Genomic DNA, 21,995 nt, shown 5'->3' with positions numbered 1-21,995 from the left:
CAATAACATTGATATAAAATACTTTCTATCAATTGGATCTCACCAGCCTCGAACCTAAGCAGTGCTTAAATCACAATTTCTGAGTACTGTGTGCTTCAGCAAATTACCTGTGCTGAAGTAGCGACAGATGCTAAAGAGAACAAATCGGAAAAGGGGAGGGGGAAGATTGCTCATTACCCATCTCCAGTTCACGCATGGAATTTATGGAAATCTCTCTGCCAAGAAAGATACGCTCTCCATAATAGGAAGTCTTTACCCTCCCCTCAAATGCGACATCATCAGAAATGAAAAATGATATTTTGAAGTGCCCATGATAACTATCATGTGTTGATGCATGTGGAGGTATGGGAAAACCCATGGGATGTCAATCAATCAGTACGTTTACATGAGCACTAATATTCCACCATTAATCCGAATTTGATAGGGGTCATGTCAAAAGCATATTCCATTTGGATAGTCCAAATTTTGCCTTATTCTGAATTTTCCAAGTAAGGCACGTGAGATATATGTCAATATTTATTTATTTATTTATTTATTGGGGGGCTTTTTCACCTTTATTGGATAGGACAGTGTAGAGACAGGAAATGAGCGGGAGAGAAAGACAGGGAGGGATTGGGAAATGACCTTGGGTCGGAATCGAACCCGGGTCCCCGGATTTATGGTATGGCACCTTATCCACCTGAGCCACGACGCCCCCAATACATGTCAATATTATTCAGGTTTTAGAGGCTTTCTTTGGGCATATGTACATACAGCGCATTCGGAGGAGGCATATCGATTAGGATTTTAACAGCATTTTTCGACACGTGGCCTCTTGCCCGTTTACCGGCAATCCAACTAGACAATTTGCAAGGCTGGGTTAGAGATGTGGCTGCGTGTAAACAGGAATACTGTGCCCTCCAGGATTATTATTGGTTCCCCTTGTAAAGATTAGTAAAAACAGTTAGAAGGGGAAAAAAAAAAAAATCCACCTTTTGGTGAAGTTGCTTCATCGCACATTAGGGGAAAAAAAAAAAAAAGAAAAATCCAACCTCTTCAATTAAAGGTTGTTCAGAGAAAAATAAATCCTTCATCAAGAAAATCACTTTCAATTTAAAAAAAAAAAAAAAAAAAAATATGCCACTATTACTGGCACTCCTGGAAATTATCGTGAACACAATGGTAACTGAAGCATATTTCCCATTTAAATTGTACATTTCTGAGTTGGAGTGTGTAGGAACTTTCAAGCTGTAATCCATGACTTCAAGATTTACTGGGGAACAAATATAAGGTGACACAGAGGCCAAATTCCCTTACCCTGTGTCCAGAATCGCTCCCTACTCACTATATAGGGCACTATATAGTGAGGACGCCATTTTGTAGTGCTGTCAAAAACCTTAGTGAGGATTATTTACACCAGGGGTGCCCAAATTGATCCATAAAGGGCCATGTGGCTGCAGGTTTTCATTCCAGCCATGCAGCAGCACCCTGATTTGGCTTATTCAATCAACTGACACACCCACCCTTTAATCAAGGGTGGGTGTGGCTGCAAGTATTTGACTGTGTGAAGACAGTTCAGTTGATTGAATGAGCCAAATCAGGTGTGCTGCTGCATGGCTGGAATGAAAACCTGCAGCCACATGGCCCTTTATGGATCAATTTGGGCACCCCTGATTTACACCCTGCACTCAAAGTATCCCACAATGCATCACGAAAAGTAGTGTACAACCGATAGTCACTAACCAAGGCAATATAGCCCATCATGCATTGCGGTCGCGCTGAAAGAAATCAAAAGTCTCAAATTTGATTTAATAAAAGGCAGCGGCAAAGAAGAAAGTATTAAGCCTTGATTTAACAAAAAAAAAAAAAAAAAGGCTGAAAGATGCAGGTACTTTGTATTGATTAATGTGGGAAAGACATTATACTGAGCGTATTTATCACAAAAATACATGCATTTATTATTTTAAAAACCCACCAGCCGACTGATCTTGCATGTTTTAATTGTACGACAGTAATGACGTAAATACCAGCACGATGGACTAGGTGTCCAAAAGCGTTTTTTCATTTTACCAATGAGCTCAACAAGTGAGCGATTTCGGACACAGGGTTAGTCATCCATCAACATGGGAACGATAAGAGAACATGCAAACCAAATGAGGGAGAAATGTGCTGACCTTCATAAGTCAGGGAATGGTTATAAAAAAATAAAACAAATAGCTACTCGCCTGAAAATTGAATTTCTACTGTTAGGGCAATAATTTAAAAAAAAAAAGGGGACACCAACTGGACGTGTTACAAACTTGCCTGGAAGAGGACCCAAGCTTATTTTGCTCCCATGTACAGTGAGGAAGAGGGTAAGAGAGGGGGAAAAAAATCCCCAAGGATAACTGTTGGTGAATTACAAGAAAAAAGTAAAATCTTGGGGTTTCCAAGTCTCCAAAACCACCATCAGATGCCACCTCTATGCCAAGAGGGGGGCTTTTCTCTGTTAGTTAACCACAAACATAAGCACCTGAAGTTTGCGAAACTCGATTACAACTTTGACTGGAACCGTGTTTTCTGGTCTGATGGAACAAAAAAAAAAAAAAAAAATGGAGCTTTTTGGCAATAAACACTCAAGGTGGGTTTGGTGTAAAAATTAGGATGGCTATAATGAAAAGAACCTGATCCAAACTGTAAAACATGGTGGAGGTTCTGTGATGTTTTGGGGCTGTTTTTCCTCCAAAGGCCTTGGAAACCTGGTTAGGGTCCATGGCATCATGAAGTCCATGAAATCCCAGGACATTTTAAATCAGAATCTGGCTGCCTCTGCCAGGAAACTAAAACTGGGTCGTCATTGGATCTTCCAGCAGGATAATGATCCAAAGCACATGTCCAAATCAACACAGAAATGGTTACTGAGCACAGAATCAAGCTTCTGCCCTGGCCATCTCAGTCCCCTGACCTGAGCCCCACTGAAAACCTGTGGGGTGAGCTGAAGAGCAGCGAGCACAAGAGGGTTGAGGACCCTGGATGATCTGGAGAGATCATGTAAAGAGGAACGGTCTCGGAAGCCCTGCTCTGTATCTCCAACCTTATAAAATGTTCTAGGAGAGGCTCGGTGCTGTTTTACTGGCAAAGGGAGGGTGCACAAAGTGCCAGTAATAGTTGCTTGCGTTTTTGTTGAAAATAACTCTTGAGGGATTTTTTTTTCTCTCAATAAGTTTATTTTAATTAAAAAGGTTGGATGGTTTTCCCCCATTTTTTCAGTAGCAGATGAAGCGACTTCACCAAAAGGTGGATTTTTTTTCCTCACTCTTTTTACTCATCCTTACAAGGGGTGCCTATTATAATAATAGGATTTTCATTAGATTTTCATTAGTCATGTAAACAGCTTAGTAGGAACCGTGTCTTTTTCAGGGTAAGGGCAAAAACTGGAATATTTTGTGCATGTAAAATGAGAGACTGTAGCTGGATTCTTAATAAACAGCCAAAAAGAGAGAAAAACAAAGAAGTCAGGATTTATCTAGAACATATATTTTGACACCTCGTCTTTAAGAAGCCATGATATTTTAGCAAAATGATGTGGAAATATTTTTTGTTTGCTCGCTTCCTACCGGTACGTAGATCATGCCGGGTAAAGATGTCTAAAACCTTTCTAGCCCAATGTAAGCTCCTGTACAATCTTGCAAAACGAACAGATACCGAATCATCTCGGTCTATACTGCAAATCAGATCCTGGCTGTCAGAACGGCACCTTTAAATGCAATGTTCTACTTTTCACTTGTGATTGAGGCACGCACGCAAAACAAACATATTCCACTTCTGGGAAGCCTATATGGAGTATATACTGTACACTCTGACGGACCAAAATTTCACCATGTAAAAGGTCACCAGGCACAAATCGCAGTCCAACCACTAACTAATCGATTACTCCGTCCTGCTCCGAAGACGCAAAAGAAGATCCTGATGTTTTTCGAGGTCATTAATTGTATTCACAAAAAAGGCTGTAGAGAGAAGCTTTACAGGATTATCATTAGTCAATACCGATTAGAAGGAAAAAACAACAACAACAACAACAACAACAACACATTTCTGAAATATTCGCATGGTTTCTTTCACAAGGTTCGGTCTCAAGAACCTTGCGAAGAGCTTTAGAAATCTTACCTGGATCTCAGCGCCATTTACTCCTGTCCTTCTTCAGCGTCCGTCCAGGGACAGGTGATATCAGGTACATCCTGTTCAAGGAGAGGGATAATAAACTAATAAGAAGGCGTGTAGAAACTTGGAGTCCTGCCACACATGTTCACACACCTTCACATAACTATACCATTAATAATAATCAGTGAAATGGCAAGTCAGAGAATAATCTCTCTCTCTCACACACACACACACACACACACACACCCACCCACCACATACATGACACAGCACTTTCAAAGACATTTTATATTGAGATTTATAACTAATTAACTAGTCTGATTATGACATTGTTCTTTCTGAAGATCAAAATACATATTTTTTTTGGATTGTGAACCATTTGAAAGTCACGTGACCACTTTAATACCCATTGTGTTTAATGGCCAGACTGCTGAGCAGGTTGAAAAGGAGACAAATAACTGATATGACAGCTCCAACACTGACTTCTATTCAAATTCCTGAAATGCTGATGTGTACCTAAGCATAACAAACAACTCCATAAATAAACAGACTGCAGGAAAAGTCACATCTGTATTGCTCTATAGAGTAAATAAACCTCCAGCTCAGGACTCAGCATGAAATCAGGGTTTCTTTAATCTACAAACACGCAAAGAACTAATTAATCATCTTACCGTCCTCATTATCCTTTCCTCAACACCTTAAAAACCACTTTGGGGCTGAAAGAGGCGTGTTTACACGGTTACCAATACAAACAATAACTCCAGTGTGTGTGTGTTATCCTTCACGCGCCGTTGTCAAGCCTTTTTTCCGTCTTTCTCTCTTTGCCTACTGACAAGAGGCGTTTATTTGTTTTCTTCCCACCCATATTCCAATAAACCCCGCCTCATGAGACATGATTGGCTGAGACATCGAACTCGCTGTTCTCGTACGCGCTTTGGTTGCTGCAGTAATGTGAATGACATCGAACACGTCCAATTAGCAAATTGCCCTGTTTATCCAATCAAGTGTTAGATCCGAGCACGTTCAACCAACTGTAATCAAGGAGGCGGGATTTATTTATTTATTTATTTGGAAGGAGTCTCTCCCTGCATTCATGTGCTCTGGGAAGATGATATTTTCCAGTTGGGAAGTGGTATTTACCAGTGTGTTGTGTTCACATGCTTTTGTTGTGGTTGACAAATTAAAGATGGTGGACCAGATTCAAGTTAGCAATAGTTAGTTAGCTATCGTTAGCAATAGCGTCTGCTCTGGATAGGTAAAAACAAACCATAACAACGCATTTTTAAAGGAAACGGATTTCTAATGTATTATATTACACTTGTTAATGACGCAACATTGCATAGACACCAAAAACTACCCACTAGTACTAGTAAAAAAAAAACTTTAGTAGCGTACAATGCTTAGCATTCAAGTGTCTTGTACCGCTCGCCGCCATGTTGAAAAGGTTAAAGTTCATCTCATCTCGGCAACTCGTGTATCAAAATTTTCTACGAGTTGCCCAGTGGAAAATACCACAAGAGGGGGCGTTCATGTGTGTTTTCCATGTCGGCGTTTGGTATTTACCATAATTCCCATAGCACATGAACGCAGCATCTAACTCAGTTCTTTTGAAAGGCACTGTTCTGTTCAGGCAAAACTAATCGAAAGGAGTTTTCGATTCGAGAACTTTTCTAGAATTGATTGAATTTTCAATCAGAAAATATGGAGCATTTCAGTTCAGGTGTATTTTCAAGGGCTCTGGTTAAGTTTTTTTTTTTTTTTAAATTGTTCAAAATGTCACCTCAGTCATAAAGTGTCTTTCATAAACCTTTTGTGTTGTGCAGACAAAATTCATTCAGCAAACACAAAATGAGACACGTTCTCCTTCTTCACATAAGAAATTACATCACTGTGGTGCACATGCATTTCTGAAGTCTGGAAGTATCCACTCCATAATCCATCCACCTTTACTTCTCCCAGTCTTTAAAGTATATCTTCCTGTACACCTTGTACTGTAAGTGCTGCACGGTGGTATAGTGGTTAGCGCTGTCGCCTCACAGCAAGAAGGTCCGGGTTCGAGCCCCGTAGCCGGCGAGGGCCTTTCTGTGCGGAGTTTGCATGTTCTCCCCGTGTCCACGTGGGTTTCCTCCGGGTGCTCCGGTTTCCCCCACAGTCCAAAGACATGCAGGTTAGGTTAACTGGTGACTCTAAATTGACTGTAGGTGTGAGTGTGAATGGTTGTCTGTGTCTATGTGTCAGCCCTGTGATGACCTGGCGACTTGTCCAGGGTGTACCCTGCCTTTCGCCCGTAGTCAGCTGGGATAGGCTCCAGCTTGCCTGCGACCCTGTAGAACAGGATAAAGCAGCTAGAGATAATGAGATGAGATGAAGATCTTGGTGAGGGTGGCGTGGTGGTGTACTGGTGTCGCCTCACAGCAAGAAGGTCCTGGGTTCGGGGAACTTTCTGTGTGGAGTTTGCATGTTCTCCCCGTGTCTGCGTGGGTTTCCTCCGGGTGCTCCGGTTTCCCCCACAGTCCAAAGACATGCAGGTTAGGCTAATTGGTGGCTCTGATTTGACCGTGAGTGTGAATGGTTGTTTGTCTCTATGTGTCAGCCCTGCGATGACCTGGCGAATTGTCGCGGGTGTACTCTGCCTCTCGCCCATAGTCAGCTGGGATAGGCTCCAGCTTGCCTGCGATCCTGTACCGGATAAGCGGCTACAGGTAATGGATGGATGAATGCATATTTCATGAGTGATACATTTTTCAACCCAAGAAAATAAACTTAATATTTTCATGCCACCATGTAATATTTTTTATTACACACATATCCACAAGGCTACCAAAACTTCCTTAGATATTCTTCACGCATACTTACCAGAGCAAAACATACCAACGGGCATCGGAAATCTGGAAAAGAGACACATTGGAGACGTAAAACTTCCATGCTAGTGAGTGACTCACAGCATGGTGGGTGGCACGGTGGTGTAGTGGTTAGCACCGTCGCCTCACAGTAAGAAGGTTTTGGGTTTGAATCCAGCAGCCAGCGAGGGCCTTTCTGTGTGGAGTTTGCATGTTCTCCCCGTGTCTGCGTGGGTTTCCCCACAGTCCAAAGACATGCAGTTAGGTTAATATGGGGCGGCCTTGGGCTGGGGTGCCCTTGAGCGAGGCACCAAACTCCCAACTGCTCCCCAGGAGCTGTTAGCATGGCTGCCCACTGCTCTGGGTATGTGTGTGTGCTCACTGCTTTGGATGGGTTAAATGCAGAGAGGAAATTTCACAAGTGTGTGATGAATAAAGTTGTGCTTTCTTTCTTTTCTTCTTGACTGTGACAATTGTGAACAAACATGGCTGCCAGGTTTGCTTCGTTAAATACGGAAGATTTTGAGAGAATTCTGAAAGAGAAAAACATGTTGAACACCCAAAAGGAATGTATTATAATAATAATAATAATAATGGCTTTTTTTCGGAGTATATCAGATATACTATTTCATTCAGCTAGCGTGATATTGAACTTGTCTTTGACTTGTTCAATATCATGCTCGCTGAATGGAATATATCTGATAGAACACTCAAAGCCAGCCAATATTATTTCAATATGTCACTCAAATTCATGATGTATTTCATAGGAAAAATGCGAGTTTTTCAAGGTGAGAAGATAAACCTCATATCTTCAAGCTAATGTGTGATTTTCTTTTTATTTTATAGGCACAAACAAAAAGTATCCAAATTTTTCCAAAAAAATTCATCGATATCCTCACAAGTGAAGATTTTAGAAAATATGTTACTCAATGTCCCGGATATAGCGCGTATGAAAAATATGAGTGGCATATTTCCCAGTAAAACACTCGTGTCTATATAATAAATACACATATTGTTGATTTTTGAAGTGAAAAAAAGTAAATCCAATCTCTGTAACAAACAATTTTAAAAATAAAATTTTCTGCAAATGTTAATGCACAATGATTTTATATTTGATGCATTTTTTAAAATAGAAAACATTAAAATAGTAACTGTGGCATATGCCAAGTCAGTACTAAAACCCATTTTGGCAAAAGGCCAGCTCGGAGTCTTTCTGTTCTTGTTTAATAAATTACCACCCACTCTTCTTTGAAAAAGGCTTCTCGCTCTGAGATATGTCATGCTTTACTTCATATACAAATTGTAATTTTGTCAAATTGTTGTGGTATAAGAGGAATAAAACACTTCAGGACCTCCTCTTGTTCCTACTGGAAAGTAATCAAAGTCAGGGTACAGTCAGGACAGCTCTTGTTGTGTGCAGTGATCTGCAGTGTCTTGCAAAAGTATTCATCCCCCTTGGTGTTTGTCCTGTTTTGTTGCATTACAAGCTGGAATTAAAATGGATTTTTGGAGGGTTAGCACCATTTGATTTACACAGCATGCCTACCACTTTAAAGGTACAAATCGTTGTTTTATTGTGACACAAACAATAATTAAGATGAAACCCCCCCCCCAGAAATCTGGAGTGTGCATAGGTATTCACCCCCTTTCGTATGAAACCAGTAAATAAGAGCTGGTCCAACCAATTAAATTCATAAGTCACATAATTAGTTGATTAAGATCCACCTATGTGCAATCAAAGAGTCACATGATCTGTCACATGATGTCTGTATAAATCAACCTGTTCTGGAAGGACCCTGACTCTGCAACACGACTAAGAAAGCAACATGAAAACCAAGGAGCCTCCAAACAGGTCAGAGGCAAAGTTGTGGAGAAGTATAGATCAGGGTTGGGTTATAAAAAATATCCCAAACTTTGAATATCCCAGGGAGCACCATTAAATCCATTATAGCAAAATGGAAAGAATATGGCACCACTACAAACCTGACAAGAGAAGGACGTCCACCAAAACTCACAGACCGGGCAAGGAGGGCATTAATCAGAGATGTAACAAAGACACCAAAGATAACATCAAAGGAGCTGCAAAGATCCACAGCGGAGATGGGAGTATCTGTCTATAGGACCACTTTAAGCCATACACTCCACAGAATGAGGCTTTATGGAAGAGTGGCCAGAAAAAAGTAATTGCTTAAAAAAACACGTTTGGAGTTTGCCCAACAGCATGTGGCAGACTCCCCAAACACTTAAGGCCAATTTATGCTGACAACCCAGTCCTCGCAGATAGCGTCGCAGACAGCGTCTGCGTAGCCCCCCCACCTTCGCAGACGCTCTGCACGCACCTCCCAAAAATTGTGACCACCGCAGAAGCCTCGCAGACAGCGCCGCAGACAAGAGGGCTCTGATTGGTCCACTCTACATCCACTGTACATACACTTCCGCTTCCCTACTTTCCCAGTTTGGTTTGTTTTCACGACCGGCATTTTTAAAAACACGAGTGAAGATGGAGCAGCACGAAGAGCAGTTGATTGAGTAAGTACGTACATCTATACGACTCCAGTTCTAGTCATTATAAAAAAAAAAAGTTCTAGTCATTATAAGTAACCGGAGGATAAACACTCCACTAACCACACCCACCAACTACTCCTAGCGACTTCGCGCCCCCTTGCATTGTGCCGGTGAATAACATCACGCACGCCTATTACTCCCCGCTCAACGATAAATTACAACTGTCTGCGAAAAGCTATCTGTGAAAGCCTTGTCGCAAGAGCATGCAGAGGCCTTTAGAAAAAGATTCTCTGATCAAATGAGACTAAAATTGATCTTTTTGGCCATCATGGGAAATGCCATGTGTGGCGCAAACCCAACACCCTGAGAACACCATTCCTACAGTGAAGCATGGTGGTGGCAGCATCATGCTGTAGGGATGTTTTTCATCTGCAGGGACAGGAAAGCTGGTCAGGATTGAAGGAAAGAATGATGGCACTAAATACAGGGCAATTCTGGAGGAAAACCTGTTTAAGTCAGCCAGAGGTTTGAGACTGGGACAAAGGTTCACGTTCCAGCAGGACAATGACCTTAAACATACTGCTAAAGCTACACTGGAATGGTTTAAAGGGAAATATTTAAATGTCTTGGAATGGCCTCGTCAAAGCCCAGACCTCAGTCCAATTGAGAATCTGTAGCATCACTTGAAGACTGCTGTACACAAACGCATCTCATCTAACTTGGAGTTGAAGCAGTTTTGCGATAATCTAATAGAAACATACCCCAAGAGACTTGCAGCTGTAATTGCAGCAAAAGGTGGCTCGACAAAGTATTGACTTTGGGGGGGGTGAATTCCTATGTCCACTCCAGGTTTCTGTTTTTTCATCTTAATTACTGTTTGCGTCACAATATTTTCACCTTTAAAGTGGTAGGCATGTTGTGTAAATCAAATGGTGCACTGTAAAAAATAGAATTACGCTTTGTTCAAGTAATTCCATATTCATAATTGAATCGACAAGAAAATATGAATAATTATTAATGAGTGGGAAAAAATACGGATATACAGCATGTTGGCATTTTGCCCGTTTTAACCTCCTCACTTGGGCCTTGGAGGTCCAGCATTCTTTTTTAGATGGTAAAGTTGAAAGACTAAAGGTATGTGTTTTATTTCAAGAAATGGAACCACGTATACTACGTTAACTGATGTGCAAAGACTTCAAATAGAGAAAGGGGTGTGTGCGATCTCTGAAAAGCAAACCTGCTTTGTATAGTGAAATAAGTGTACAAGTTCATATAGTGAAGTGAGTGTACTGGGTTGGATTAAGTTCCTTTCGATAGCCCATATTGTTATTGAGTATGTTTGGGGAAAAAAGGATATACAACAGTGTATTTTCAGAGTGATTTGTGGGCAGCATGTTTGCATTTTGCCCGTTTTAACTTTGCATCTTGCCTGTTTTAACCTCCTCACTTATTGGGCCTTGGAGGTCCAGCATTCTTTTTTATTTAATATTTTATACATTTTTCTACATTCTTGTTTTTTTTTTTTTTTGTATTTTATTTACCAGCTTAAGAGCAGCTTGGTGAGAATGCCAAGATACCCCAGTTAAGAAATGCAATAAGAAATGTGCAGCCTGGTCTATAAGAAACTGAAGATGGCAAAGTTGAAAGACTGAATGTACATGTTTTATTTCAAGAAATGGAACCCCACGTACACTACGTTAACAGACATGAAAAGACTTCAAATAGAGAAAGGGGTGTATGCTCTGTATTAAAATACTTGATTTTGGTTACTGAAATAAAGTTTGGGGGAAAAAAGTTCATTGTATATTTCATTATTGAAGTTTTCTAATTGTGTAGAGCGATGAAGAAAGGCATGTATAGTTAAGTGATAAATAATGATAACCTCAATTAACTTTTTGTAGTAATGCGAATCATGCCTCTGTTCAGCAAAACGAGACATCTATGTAGGCAGAACGAGGAATTCAAAATCACTCGCATAATTAAGAATTAATAATTGGGACTATAGTGTTTTCATAGTTGGATTAGTATATAGTTCATAATGTGCAAAACATAAAATTCTTAGTGCAGACTGTTGCCTGCAGATTTTAAGTATTCTCAACTATTTATTTTTTACAGTGTGCTAACCCCCCAAAATCCATTTTAATTCCAGTTTGTAATGTGACAAAACAGGGCACACACAAAGGGGGATGAATACTTTTGCAAGACACTGTATCACTTGACCATCAGGCCAAGATGTGATAGACATGATACAATCATAGATACAGTATAGACAGTACAGTACATATTCAACCATTTCAAACTGTCATTTCAATTATTGTAGATTTTCTGTTGGGCAAATTTAAAATTCGTAATTATTGTAGGCTTGTGTGTAAAAATACAGGACTAGTTAAAAGTATGTACATCCCTACTCATTCATAGGTTTTTCTGTATTTTGTATTTTCTTCATTGTAGAACAATACTGAAGACATCGACACGAAGAAATAGCATATGGAACATATCTGGAATTATGTACAAAACAAAACAGTAAACAAAAAATGTTTCATATTTTAGATTCTTCAAAGTAGCCAGTGTTTACCTTGATGACGCTTTGCACACTATTGGCATTATCTTAACCAGCTTCATGAGGCCTTCACCTGGAATGCTTTTCAGTTTACAGATGTGCCTCGTCAGAAGTTAATTTGTGGATTAATTTCTTGCCTTCTTGATATGTTTAAGATCAAACAGTAAATATTTAAGAATAAAAATACAGTAAATAGCCCTATTCCATACCACAATTGTAGTAATCCATAGTACATCAAGAACCGCTCAACTAAGTGAAGAGAAACGACATCCATCATAACTTTAAGACACGAAGTGTTAAGAAATGATCAGAAATAGTCTCTTTATTGTAAATGATGTTACTTTCCAGTTTTCTGAAACAAAAGAAAGTGAAAGAAAGAATGACATCTGGCTCTCAAGAGAACAATGGAACCAACTCGCTGAACTGAGAACACAAATGAAAACACTGCCATCTAGTGAACATGTGTCTGCTAAACTCAGCATTACAAGCAGTGCAAACAATCAAAACAGTACTATCAAGTTTGCGGTGGAGGTTTAAAGAGAAAGAGAAAGCTGCGAAAGTAAATCTGCCTTCTCCTCAGTGATGTCGGACTAAACTGTGCTTCGGACCAGGTGCGCCGTTAGGGGGGAAAGTTTCTATCTTAGTTTTGCTGTTAGGGGGGAAAGTTTCGATTCTAAGGGCCCGGCATTGACAGAGGGCCCTCAGGGGACGATATTAATATTATTACCATGTGTAAGTTAATCGAATTCAAAAATATCTTTAATGATTTCGTCTCTTAAAACAAGCAAATACAACAACCTTCTGGTTTGGTTTTCCATTTCCCGCAAAATTGTTAGAATAGATAGTCTTTAGATTTCACCCCCCTCCCTATTCATGACCTGGTACAGTCTTGTGTAGGTGGAGCCAGAGCATGACACCATGTTAGGTTTGTTGCTTTCCAATCTGCGCATGGGATAAGCAGAATTGATGGTGAACCGTCAGTAGATTGACACCATCATGTCGGGTTACCAGAATCCAGATTCGTAAAGAGTGTGGGGGGCCCTCTTTCATAGGGCCCAAAATTTCGAGCAGCGCCCCTGCTTCGGATAGCCTGCAAAAGTGTTAAACACCTCAGCAGATCATTTAAACCAGTAAATAAATAGTGTAGTAAGATGAGTATCAGTAAGGAAGGCCTTTGTTTCAACAAAGTGGTTTATGTGGCTCAAACCTCATGCTGAACATTTTGGGTAAAATTTCTGTTTCTACTTTTCCACAGTCCAAAAGAGATTAACAAACAACAGATAAATGTTAATTGGATGCACCATTCCAACTTTTTTTTTTTAAATTTCAATACAGTACTGACATGAGTTCATGATCCAGTTCTGACTTTGGCATTATTGTCTCTCAGATAGGAAAGAAATTCAGAACTAAAGATCCCCTACGAACAATATAGTGCCTTGGATCGGATTTGAAAAATCAGATCCCAGTCCAAAGTCGCTCCATTAGATACACAGATCAATACATTATTTACATTACAGGCATTTAGCAGACACTTTTATCCAGAGTGACGTACAACATACCCAAAGTAGCCTAGGTATGTCGGTCCAAAGAATCGAACCAGCAACCTTTTGGTCTTAAAGCCGCTTCTCTAACCATTAGGCCATCTCCCTATTTCAGGATTAAACAATCTTATATTCTCGATACTTTAACATTTTTGGTTCTTAAGCAGCAGCCTCATGTGAAATGCTTCCAAATGAGCAAAAACTGAGGAAATGGTATGACTTTTTATTTCACTGGAAACAATCTCGATCTAACGGGAACAAGCCTAGCCATGAATTACTCTTATAAGCCACTTGTAGCACACATATATAGTAACAGTCATCTCATAAATCATATCAACAATGTCATACAGGTTTACAAGTAATACATTTAATAAAGCCGTCATTTAGAGTGCTGTTAGATCTGAAAGGTTCCAGGCTTCAAATCAAAGAAATGGTGATTAACGTGTTTAGTATTATTTCATAATTAATTGCCAATCTTTGTCTTTCTTAATCTATGGCACTAAAACTGAAACTCGAACGGGCACAAAAGATAAGGAACTCCAAGTAATCGAAAACATTTGACAGACAGCGTATACTGTATGTCTATTTATTCTAAAGCGTAAATAATATTTCTCAGAATACTTTATGATAATTTATCATAATAACAAAAAGACACAACCTTGCGTCGTTTAAATAATAACTGAATTAGGAATAACATCACCCAACAAGCCATGTCCTCAACTTTTCGGTGTCCTTTAATTTCGGTCACACAGCAGTTTAACAGAGAAAGCCAGGTCCACTGTGTATGCCAGCAAAGTGATGCATGCCGTCACTGTCTCACTCATTATAACAACAGGGTTTTTAGGACTGTCAATCGAAGGTTCGAGCGCTTTTGTGAAGCAAATGACCGTGCCTACGATATACATGATCACTCCCAGCAGACTGAAGCTGGCGAGGAGCCGGTCAAATGGCACAGGGCTGCGTGCTGCACAATCCATTAGCATCACCAGGACCGTTCCTACAGATGGAAGTAGGCACACGCTGTAGATTACAGCCGACACATAGGTCTTCCAAGGGGTATGGCTATTGGGTGTTTGGATGTTGAGCAGCACCAGCGCGATGCATCCTCCGAAGACCTGCAGCAGCTTGAGAAGTCCAGGTACGGTAGCCATGTATCCTCGCTGGTTGCCATTGCTTTGTGATCGAATCAACTGGAGCTCTACGACGTAAGCCAGCAAGGTGAAACAGGAGCCCACGGCAGCTGCTGTCCATCTGGGATCAACATGTTTACAATAATGTACTAGGGTCCATGTGAAAGCAAAGGAGGCAGAAAAGGTCATGAGGGCACCAAGAGCTGCCACAGTTGCCGTGAGGTTCTTCCAGGAAAGGGGGAGCAAGTTGTGGAACTGGATGAAGTGGATGACCACAACAAGCAAAGTGAGGACAAAGAAGAGGCTCCATGTAACCATGCAGAAAGTGTAGAAGGTGCAGTCAAGGTCAAGTGATTTGGAGTCACATCCCTTGGAGGAAGCCAGGCTGAGAGTGAGACAGCTGAAGAACAAAGCGCAGAGACGAGCCACTGAAAGTGGAGTGGTGAGGGTGCTAAGTTCTCCAAATGTGACTGGCATGATGCTACTGGTGCAGGAAACCTTTCCTCGTAATGTAAAGTGATTATCCTTTCCTGTTCTTATTTATGCACATGATCCATTCAAAGGTTGAATGAAGTCCCCGGCGAAATCCAAATCGAAAGCATCCATCCAGTACACACAATACTCTCAAGTCCTCCACGTTGAGTCTTCAGCTTGGTTATGATGATGTGCGTCACTGCACTCATTCTCATATACTCCTAGATCTGCAAACACACACACACACACACACACACAACAGGATATTTGCACGCCTACTTCAACTTCCTGACGTCGCTTCTTCAGTATCGTTGTAGGCCTTGTGCAGCCAACCACATTAAAAGCTTCAGAGCGCTGCAGTCTTCCTCTTTCCCACTCACTCTCCTGCATTCGGCTACAGAAAACAAACCCACAGGCTTTCCACAGGTCTATTATAGCTAAATGCCACACAATTGTCCTTTAAATACAATAGAGGTGAACGTGACTCATGTCCCTTCTCTACTGTAGTCTTCTACTCTCCTTCAAACAGTTACACAATGAAGCTGAAGTGATAGTTATACAAATGAGACACTTTAGACATATTAGGGGATGCTGGTTACTCGAAGAATAAGCTATTATCAACATCAGAACGTTTTGAGATGGCAAGTTCAATCAACATTAACTATTTTTGAAGTATAATCAACCTTACAAAGCTGTGGTTTGAGTATAGACTTGGGGTGGCCACATATCCAGTTAATATATTTTTATTGTTAAATGATGTACAGAGTATATCATAGTTTGATATAAAAGTTGAATATTAATCAGTGGGCGAACACACATGTATGTAAACACCATACGATGCAGTCACCCAAGACACATCGCGTACTCAAAACAGACAACGTTGAACAAGTACAAAAATTTTGGTGTGTCATAGGATGCTAAAGTGATGCACTGTAGCAGGAAGTAGATATGAGTAGATATGAAGCTCAGCATCCGTTATATCCATGGGTCACCACAAGCTATTAGAACAACTTCGACTGAATACAGACTGTGACTAAAGTCACAGTAATTTGTGCTAGCTGTTACAAACCGGGATGTCTGGTCACCGTAGCCTATAGATCCGGAACGGTAAGAGATAGAGAATGATGCTTAAGCCAGTATCTCACCGGGATGCGACAGCCTGCGACTAGTTGGAGACACGACAATTGCAATAAAATATGTGAATTAGCGACAATTTTCACTTGGAATCACGCTGAATCGATATTCGCATATTTTACCGTAATTGTTGTGTCTCCAACTAGTTGCAGGCTTTCCCTCGGCAGGCAGGGAAGTAGAGTAAGCCTCACGGAAACTGACTTGAGAAGGGTTCGCGATGGCTTTGCGACACCAGCGACACATTTGCGGCTATTTGGAGAGAAATTTTGTCGCACTAATTTTTTGAACATGTTCAAAATTTCAGCAACAAAGGAGCAACACTTTGCGACTCATGCGAGGAAATTGAGAAGCCCCGCGAATGTTTCAAGACACTTTTGAAACTCTCTCGCGAATAACGTTCGCAATTTGTCGCAAGCTGTCGCAGCCCAGTGAGATACTACCCTTAGTGAGGAAAAGTTGCGCCCTGCTGCCCTGAACAAAATAAAAAAAAGATTGAAAAAAATCATGAAAACAGAGTTATAAGTGATTGAAAAAAAAATCCAGTTTTTCATGGATCATTCTGGATCAGTGATCCAGATCAGCACCAAAAGTCATAGCAACATAATTCAGCCCAGAGATATTCTTCATGTGAAATTTGGTGATGACTGGTTGAAAACTGAGGGAGAAATAGCGTCCTAAAAAACATAATAATAATAATAAAGGTGAAAGAGCCTGAGTGAGAGTAGCAATTTGCGCCAGCGCTGCTATCGGAAATTAAAGCTAGACAACCTTTCTATTTTATAAAATCAGTGAAATTTAGTTTTCTCTGAAATTTAGTCATTGTGATATATGTTTATTTCTGTAATATCTCACTAAATATCAGGCCATTCTGTGGCTGGGAAGTTATTTAATTTGAGGGGATTCCCGAGCAAATAATGTGCATGAAATCGCTCACTTCACACAGTCAAGTAGACAGACTAAGTCCGTGTGCGCATGTGCAGATTTACCTTCTTCTTCTTTTTTTGGGTTTTATGCCAGTTGGCATCCACAGTGTTGCATTACTGCCATCTACAGGTTTACCTTTGACAGTGCACTGACAGTTGCATCATTCTGTCTCTAAACGAACAGCTGATCACACCGAGGTGCTCGCTGACCTCCGATATTTATTAGTTTGGTCCTGTGTTTCCTTTCCTTCATATATAACATAACGTCTTTTCTTCTCGCTTTCCGTTACTGTAGTCGGTCTTTCACATTTCATTCGCACACTCACGTCCTCCATTTTTCTCTCCTGTTTCAAATTTGTATCCCACAATGCCTTGCATGAACGGGGAAAGCCCACCACATGATGCATGACATAGTATCTTGAATTGGGTCATGGTGAAGCAGGAAAAAATAGCGGAGAATTTAGGGCCATGTGGCCCGAAATTCATTAATTGTTCTGTTTAAAAAAAAAAACGATAAAATTGGAAGTCTGTGATTTGAATTCAGTAGCTTTCGGTCCACTAAACAAAAATAACTGGGTGTCGGGGAAAATTCTTTTTACGACCTACACTTGAAAAATCTGAAAGGCAGTCTACCTTTAATTAGAAATTAGGCATAGGTTCTACATGTCTCTAGAAATGTACAAGAGTTACGAACACCAGTCTTTCAGAAGATATTGCCTCAATTGATGTTTTGATGGTGTTCTTGGTGAAGAACGTTGCTCCAAAGTCTTCTATTACACTAAAGACATTTAGTAGACACTCTTATCCTGAGCAACATACAACATACCCAGAGCAACCTGGGGAGCAGTTGAGGGTTAGGTGCCTTGCTCAAGGTGCCTTGCTGGTTCAGGGAATCGAACCAGCAACCTTTTGGTCCCAAAGCTGCTTCTCTAACCATTCGGTCATGGCATATTATTAGTCTATAGCTATTCAACTTGGCTCTACACAGGTCATAGCATATTATTTACATTCTTCTTATACTCATGGATCCGTTGAATGAGTGCTTGTACGCTGTGGATGGAGGCAGAGTGATCCTGGAAGAGCTGTTGATTATCAGTTTATTTTGGTACATAGCTGGGAACTCATTCACTCAGTGGATGTGTATTCAGATTATTTTCATGCAAAATGTATGCAAACGTATAAAAAATAGCATTGCCTCTAGAGAGAACCCGGTGGACCATGTAATTATATTCAAGCATTCCTTTGTTTCAGAGCTTCTCAGTTCTGGTTCTGCAACTCAACATACTGCACATGTTTCAGTTTTCCTTCCTGCTTCCTGTAAGCTCTGAAATAACTTTGCAATGTTTTAAAAGAGCTTAATAGACTTTTTTTTTTATTGTCCAGACATCCATAATAAGAACATATCCGTACTGTATATACAGGTATGCAAAATAAATGCTAGATTCTGATTGGTCAGAAGGTGTTGATGAATTTTCTGCAACATCAGCTCTGACGATAGTTCTGGCTGCAAGGATTATATTAATGCCCTCTTTTGGATATGTTAACGTTGCTATAGTAACGACTTGCACAGGAAACTGTATGACGCACGTTTCGTTTAAACAGATAGGTGTGTAATCGTCGGTATAGTGATATTCTTTTTTTTGTGAGATGTTTCATTGAAATTTGCAAATGACTCTGCAGTGTTAGTGCTTTGAAACAGGCAGAAGTTGTTCCTTTAAGTTTTCCAACATGGGAAAGACTTCAGGAGGGAGGCCTTGGCACTTTTTCTGGGATATGACAAGCTACATTTTCTTGCATTGAAAAAGAGAGGCTGGTGAAAGAATAACAATTTATAACTGCTACAAATAAGTGTAACAGGAAGGTACTTGTTTATCGGGCATCAAACGTAACTAATAGATGAGCTGAGCATAGCGCCAAGTTGGCTATAAGCCATGTGTGACAAGATTAAGTGGAATAATTGTTTTATTCTATCCACATTCATTGGATTTTGAGAAACAGAGCATTTTTATTTTTATTTTCGCAAATTCAGTAAATAAAAACTTTATAAAAAACGTCTGACAAAATCGTTTTCGCTTAGAATGTAAACAAACCAGCGAAATGACAGTCGCAATTTGTGAAAAATGCGAAAATAATAATTCTTGAAAAATAAAAAAAGATATGTTCTTACCATCAAATACTTTCATTCTGTATTTTTTGCTTTTTTATTTTTTGGAGGTTTTGTTTTTGAATAGAGTTTTTATTTCATCCTCGGTTGGTTTCGCAACACGATCCGCCATTTTGTTTTTCTCTATTCGCAGTATATGAGCTGATATCCTTGGAGTAGAGTAGCCAATCAGAGCACGCGATTACTCATATCCAGTGAATGTGGATTGAATGTGTATACACACACACACACAGTGGTGCTTGAAAGTTTGTGAACCCTTTAGAATTTTCTATATTTCTGCATAAATATGATCTAAAACATCATCAGATTTTCACACAAGTCCTAAAAGTAGATAAAGAGAACCCAGTTAAACAAATGAGACTAAAATATTATACTTGGTGATTTATTGAGGAAAATGATCCAATATTACATATCTGTGAGTGGCAAAAGTATGTGAACCTTTCCTTTCAGTATCTGGTGTGACCCCCTTGTGCAGCAATAACTGCAACTAAACGTTTCCGGTAACTGTTGATCAGTCCTGCACACCGGCTTGGAGGAATTTTAGCCCGTTCCTCGGTACAGAACAGCTTCAACTCTGGGATGTTGGTGGGTTTCCTCACATGAACTGCTCGCTTCAGGTCCTTCCACAACATTTTGATTGGATTAAGGTCAGGACTTTGACTTGGCCATTCCAAAACATTAACTTTTATTCTTCTTTAACCATTCTTTGGTAGAATGACTTGTGTGCTTAGGGTCGTTGTCTTGCTGCATGATGTCTTGAGATTCAGTTCATGGACAGATGTCCTGACATTTTCCTTTAGAATTCACTGGTATAATTCAGAATTCATTGTTCCATCAATGATGGCAAACCATCCTGGCCCAGATGCAGCAAAACAGGCCCAAACCATGATACTACCACCACCATGTTTCACAGATGGGATAAGGTTCTTATGCTGGAATGCAGTGTTTTCCTTTCTCCAAACATAACACTTTTTATTTAAACCAAAAAGTTCTATTTTGGTCTCATCCATCCACAAAACATTTTTCCAATAGCCTTCTGGCTTGTCCACGTAATCTTTAGCAAACTGCAGACGAGCAGCAATGTTCTTTTTGGAGAGCAGTGGCTTTCTCCTTGCAACCCTGCCATGCACACCACTGTTGTTCAGTGTTCTCCTGATAGTGGACTCATGAACATTAACATTACCCAGTGTGAGAGAGGCCTTCAGTTGCTTAGAAGTTACCATGGGGTCCTTTGTGACCTCGCCGACTATTACACGCCTTGCTCTTGGAGTGATCTTTGTTGGTCGACCACTCCTGGGGAGGGTAACAATGGTCTTGAATTTCCTCCATTTCTACACAATCTGTCTGACTGGGGATTGGTGGATTCCAAACTCTTTAGAGATGGTTTTGTAACCTTTTCCAGCCTGATGAGCATCAACAACGTTTTATCTGAGGTCCGCAGAAATCTCCTTTGTTCCTGCCATGATACACTTCCACAAACATGTGTTGTGACTAATATATATATATATATATATATATATAAATGCAGTATGAGAGGAATAAAACACTACACGATGTGCTTGTACTATTTTGGTAAAATAGTCTAGTAAAATAGTCAGGGTGGTAGTCAAAACTCTGCTTCATGTTATTGCTGATTATTTTCCTATAACTATTCCTTATATCATAAACATCACCCATTTGTATCGTGATATGATCATTTCATGGAATCCAACTGGAAAGTCATTCATATAATGAGTTTCAAGTTAACTATGCTACTTTATAAACTGGCAACTCAATGTATGCGAGAATGATACCAAGCTTATTTATTTATTTATTTATTTATTTTTATTCATGCTATGGTCCATGAATTTGAGTAGCTTTCTTTAACTAATATACAATCTCATAAAATGGTAATAATCTGTTTTCGGGCTTCAGGGACCCGATTTAAAAATTTCAGCTCCGTTTCCTGAAATATGTTAAAGCGAACGTGAAAACGTGAACACCTGTGTGTTTATTTTTAGCTATAATGTGGGTTAGAGAGAGTGTGTGTGTGTGTGTGTGCATTGCCTACATAGAGGTTTGCGTGGGTGTTGAATGTGAAGGCTGAAGAAAAGAAATCTGTCATTTGTGTGCTAAGAAGTTTTTCATGTTATTTTTTGACAGCAATCCCCATGTATAAGTAAAGTGCTAAAAACAGGAAGTCTTAAAGACACATCCTCATTCACGAATGTGGTTTCCATAGTGGTAGTTTTAGGATAGGTGAAGAAAAGCCTTCAATAGAAGATTAACTCATCCAATTTTCACACTGTACACTACGACTGTGATTACCAACCATAATGACTTCTTTTTCTGGTCTCTTGTCCCTCCTTGTCAAACTTCTTTTACCTCCACCAACCCTGGATACACTGACGTCATATCTGCATAGTCTTTTTTTTTTTTAAATCATAGTGCGTGATGTAACTGATCCAACTTCAACATAATATGACACAGGAATAACCACAAATATAACATTGTTAATATTAAATAAGAAACAGTGCATACAAATAAATAAATAAAAGCTTCAGTAAAATGATATCACAGAGGTGGCACGGTCCCTGGGTCCCTGGTTCGATTCTGAACTCGGGTA

At 40.0% G+C, this 21,995-nt stretch overlaps 2 protein-coding genes across 2 annotated transcripts in view; both read right to left on the bottom strand.

Annotated features, from left to right (window-relative positions):
* Positions 1-4,930, bottom strand: part of LOC132884893 (testis-expressed protein 2-like) — an 87,631-nt gene extending 82,701 nt beyond the window's left edge. Inside the window, 2 exon segments of the mRNA XM_060918936.1 lie at positions 4,126-4,196; positions 4,791-4,930. The gene's annotated coding sequence lies outside the window, so the exon portion shown is untranslated.
* Positions 4,931-11,204: 6,274 nt separating this feature from the next.
* LOC132884314 (myeloid-associated differentiation marker homolog) lies at positions 11,205-15,375 on the bottom strand. The gene has a single exon (XM_060918143.1). The coding sequence runs from the start codon at positions 15,170-15,172 to the stop codon at positions 14,300-14,302; it is 873 nt and encodes a 290-aa protein (XP_060774126.1). The 5' UTR covers positions 15,173-15,375; the 3' UTR covers positions 11,205-14,299.
* Positions 15,376-21,995: the final 6,620 nt, after the last annotated feature.

This window comes from Neoarius graeffei, chromosome 4 (assembly GCF_027579695.1).
Source record: "Neoarius graeffei isolate fNeoGra1 chromosome 4, fNeoGra1.pri, whole genome shotgun sequence".
Taxonomy (NCBI): Eukaryota; Metazoa; Chordata; class Actinopteri; order Siluriformes; family Ariidae; genus Neoarius; species Neoarius graeffei.
The sequence above is the reverse complement of the archived record's forward strand: the minus strand, read 5'-3'. Positions and strand labels throughout refer to the sequence as shown.

Excerpts from the sequence above, each read along its gene's own strand:
- LOC132884314 (XM_060918143.1), bottom strand. The coding sequence starts at position 15,172 with ATGCCAGTCACATTTGGAGAACTTAGCACCCTCACCACTCCACTTTCA.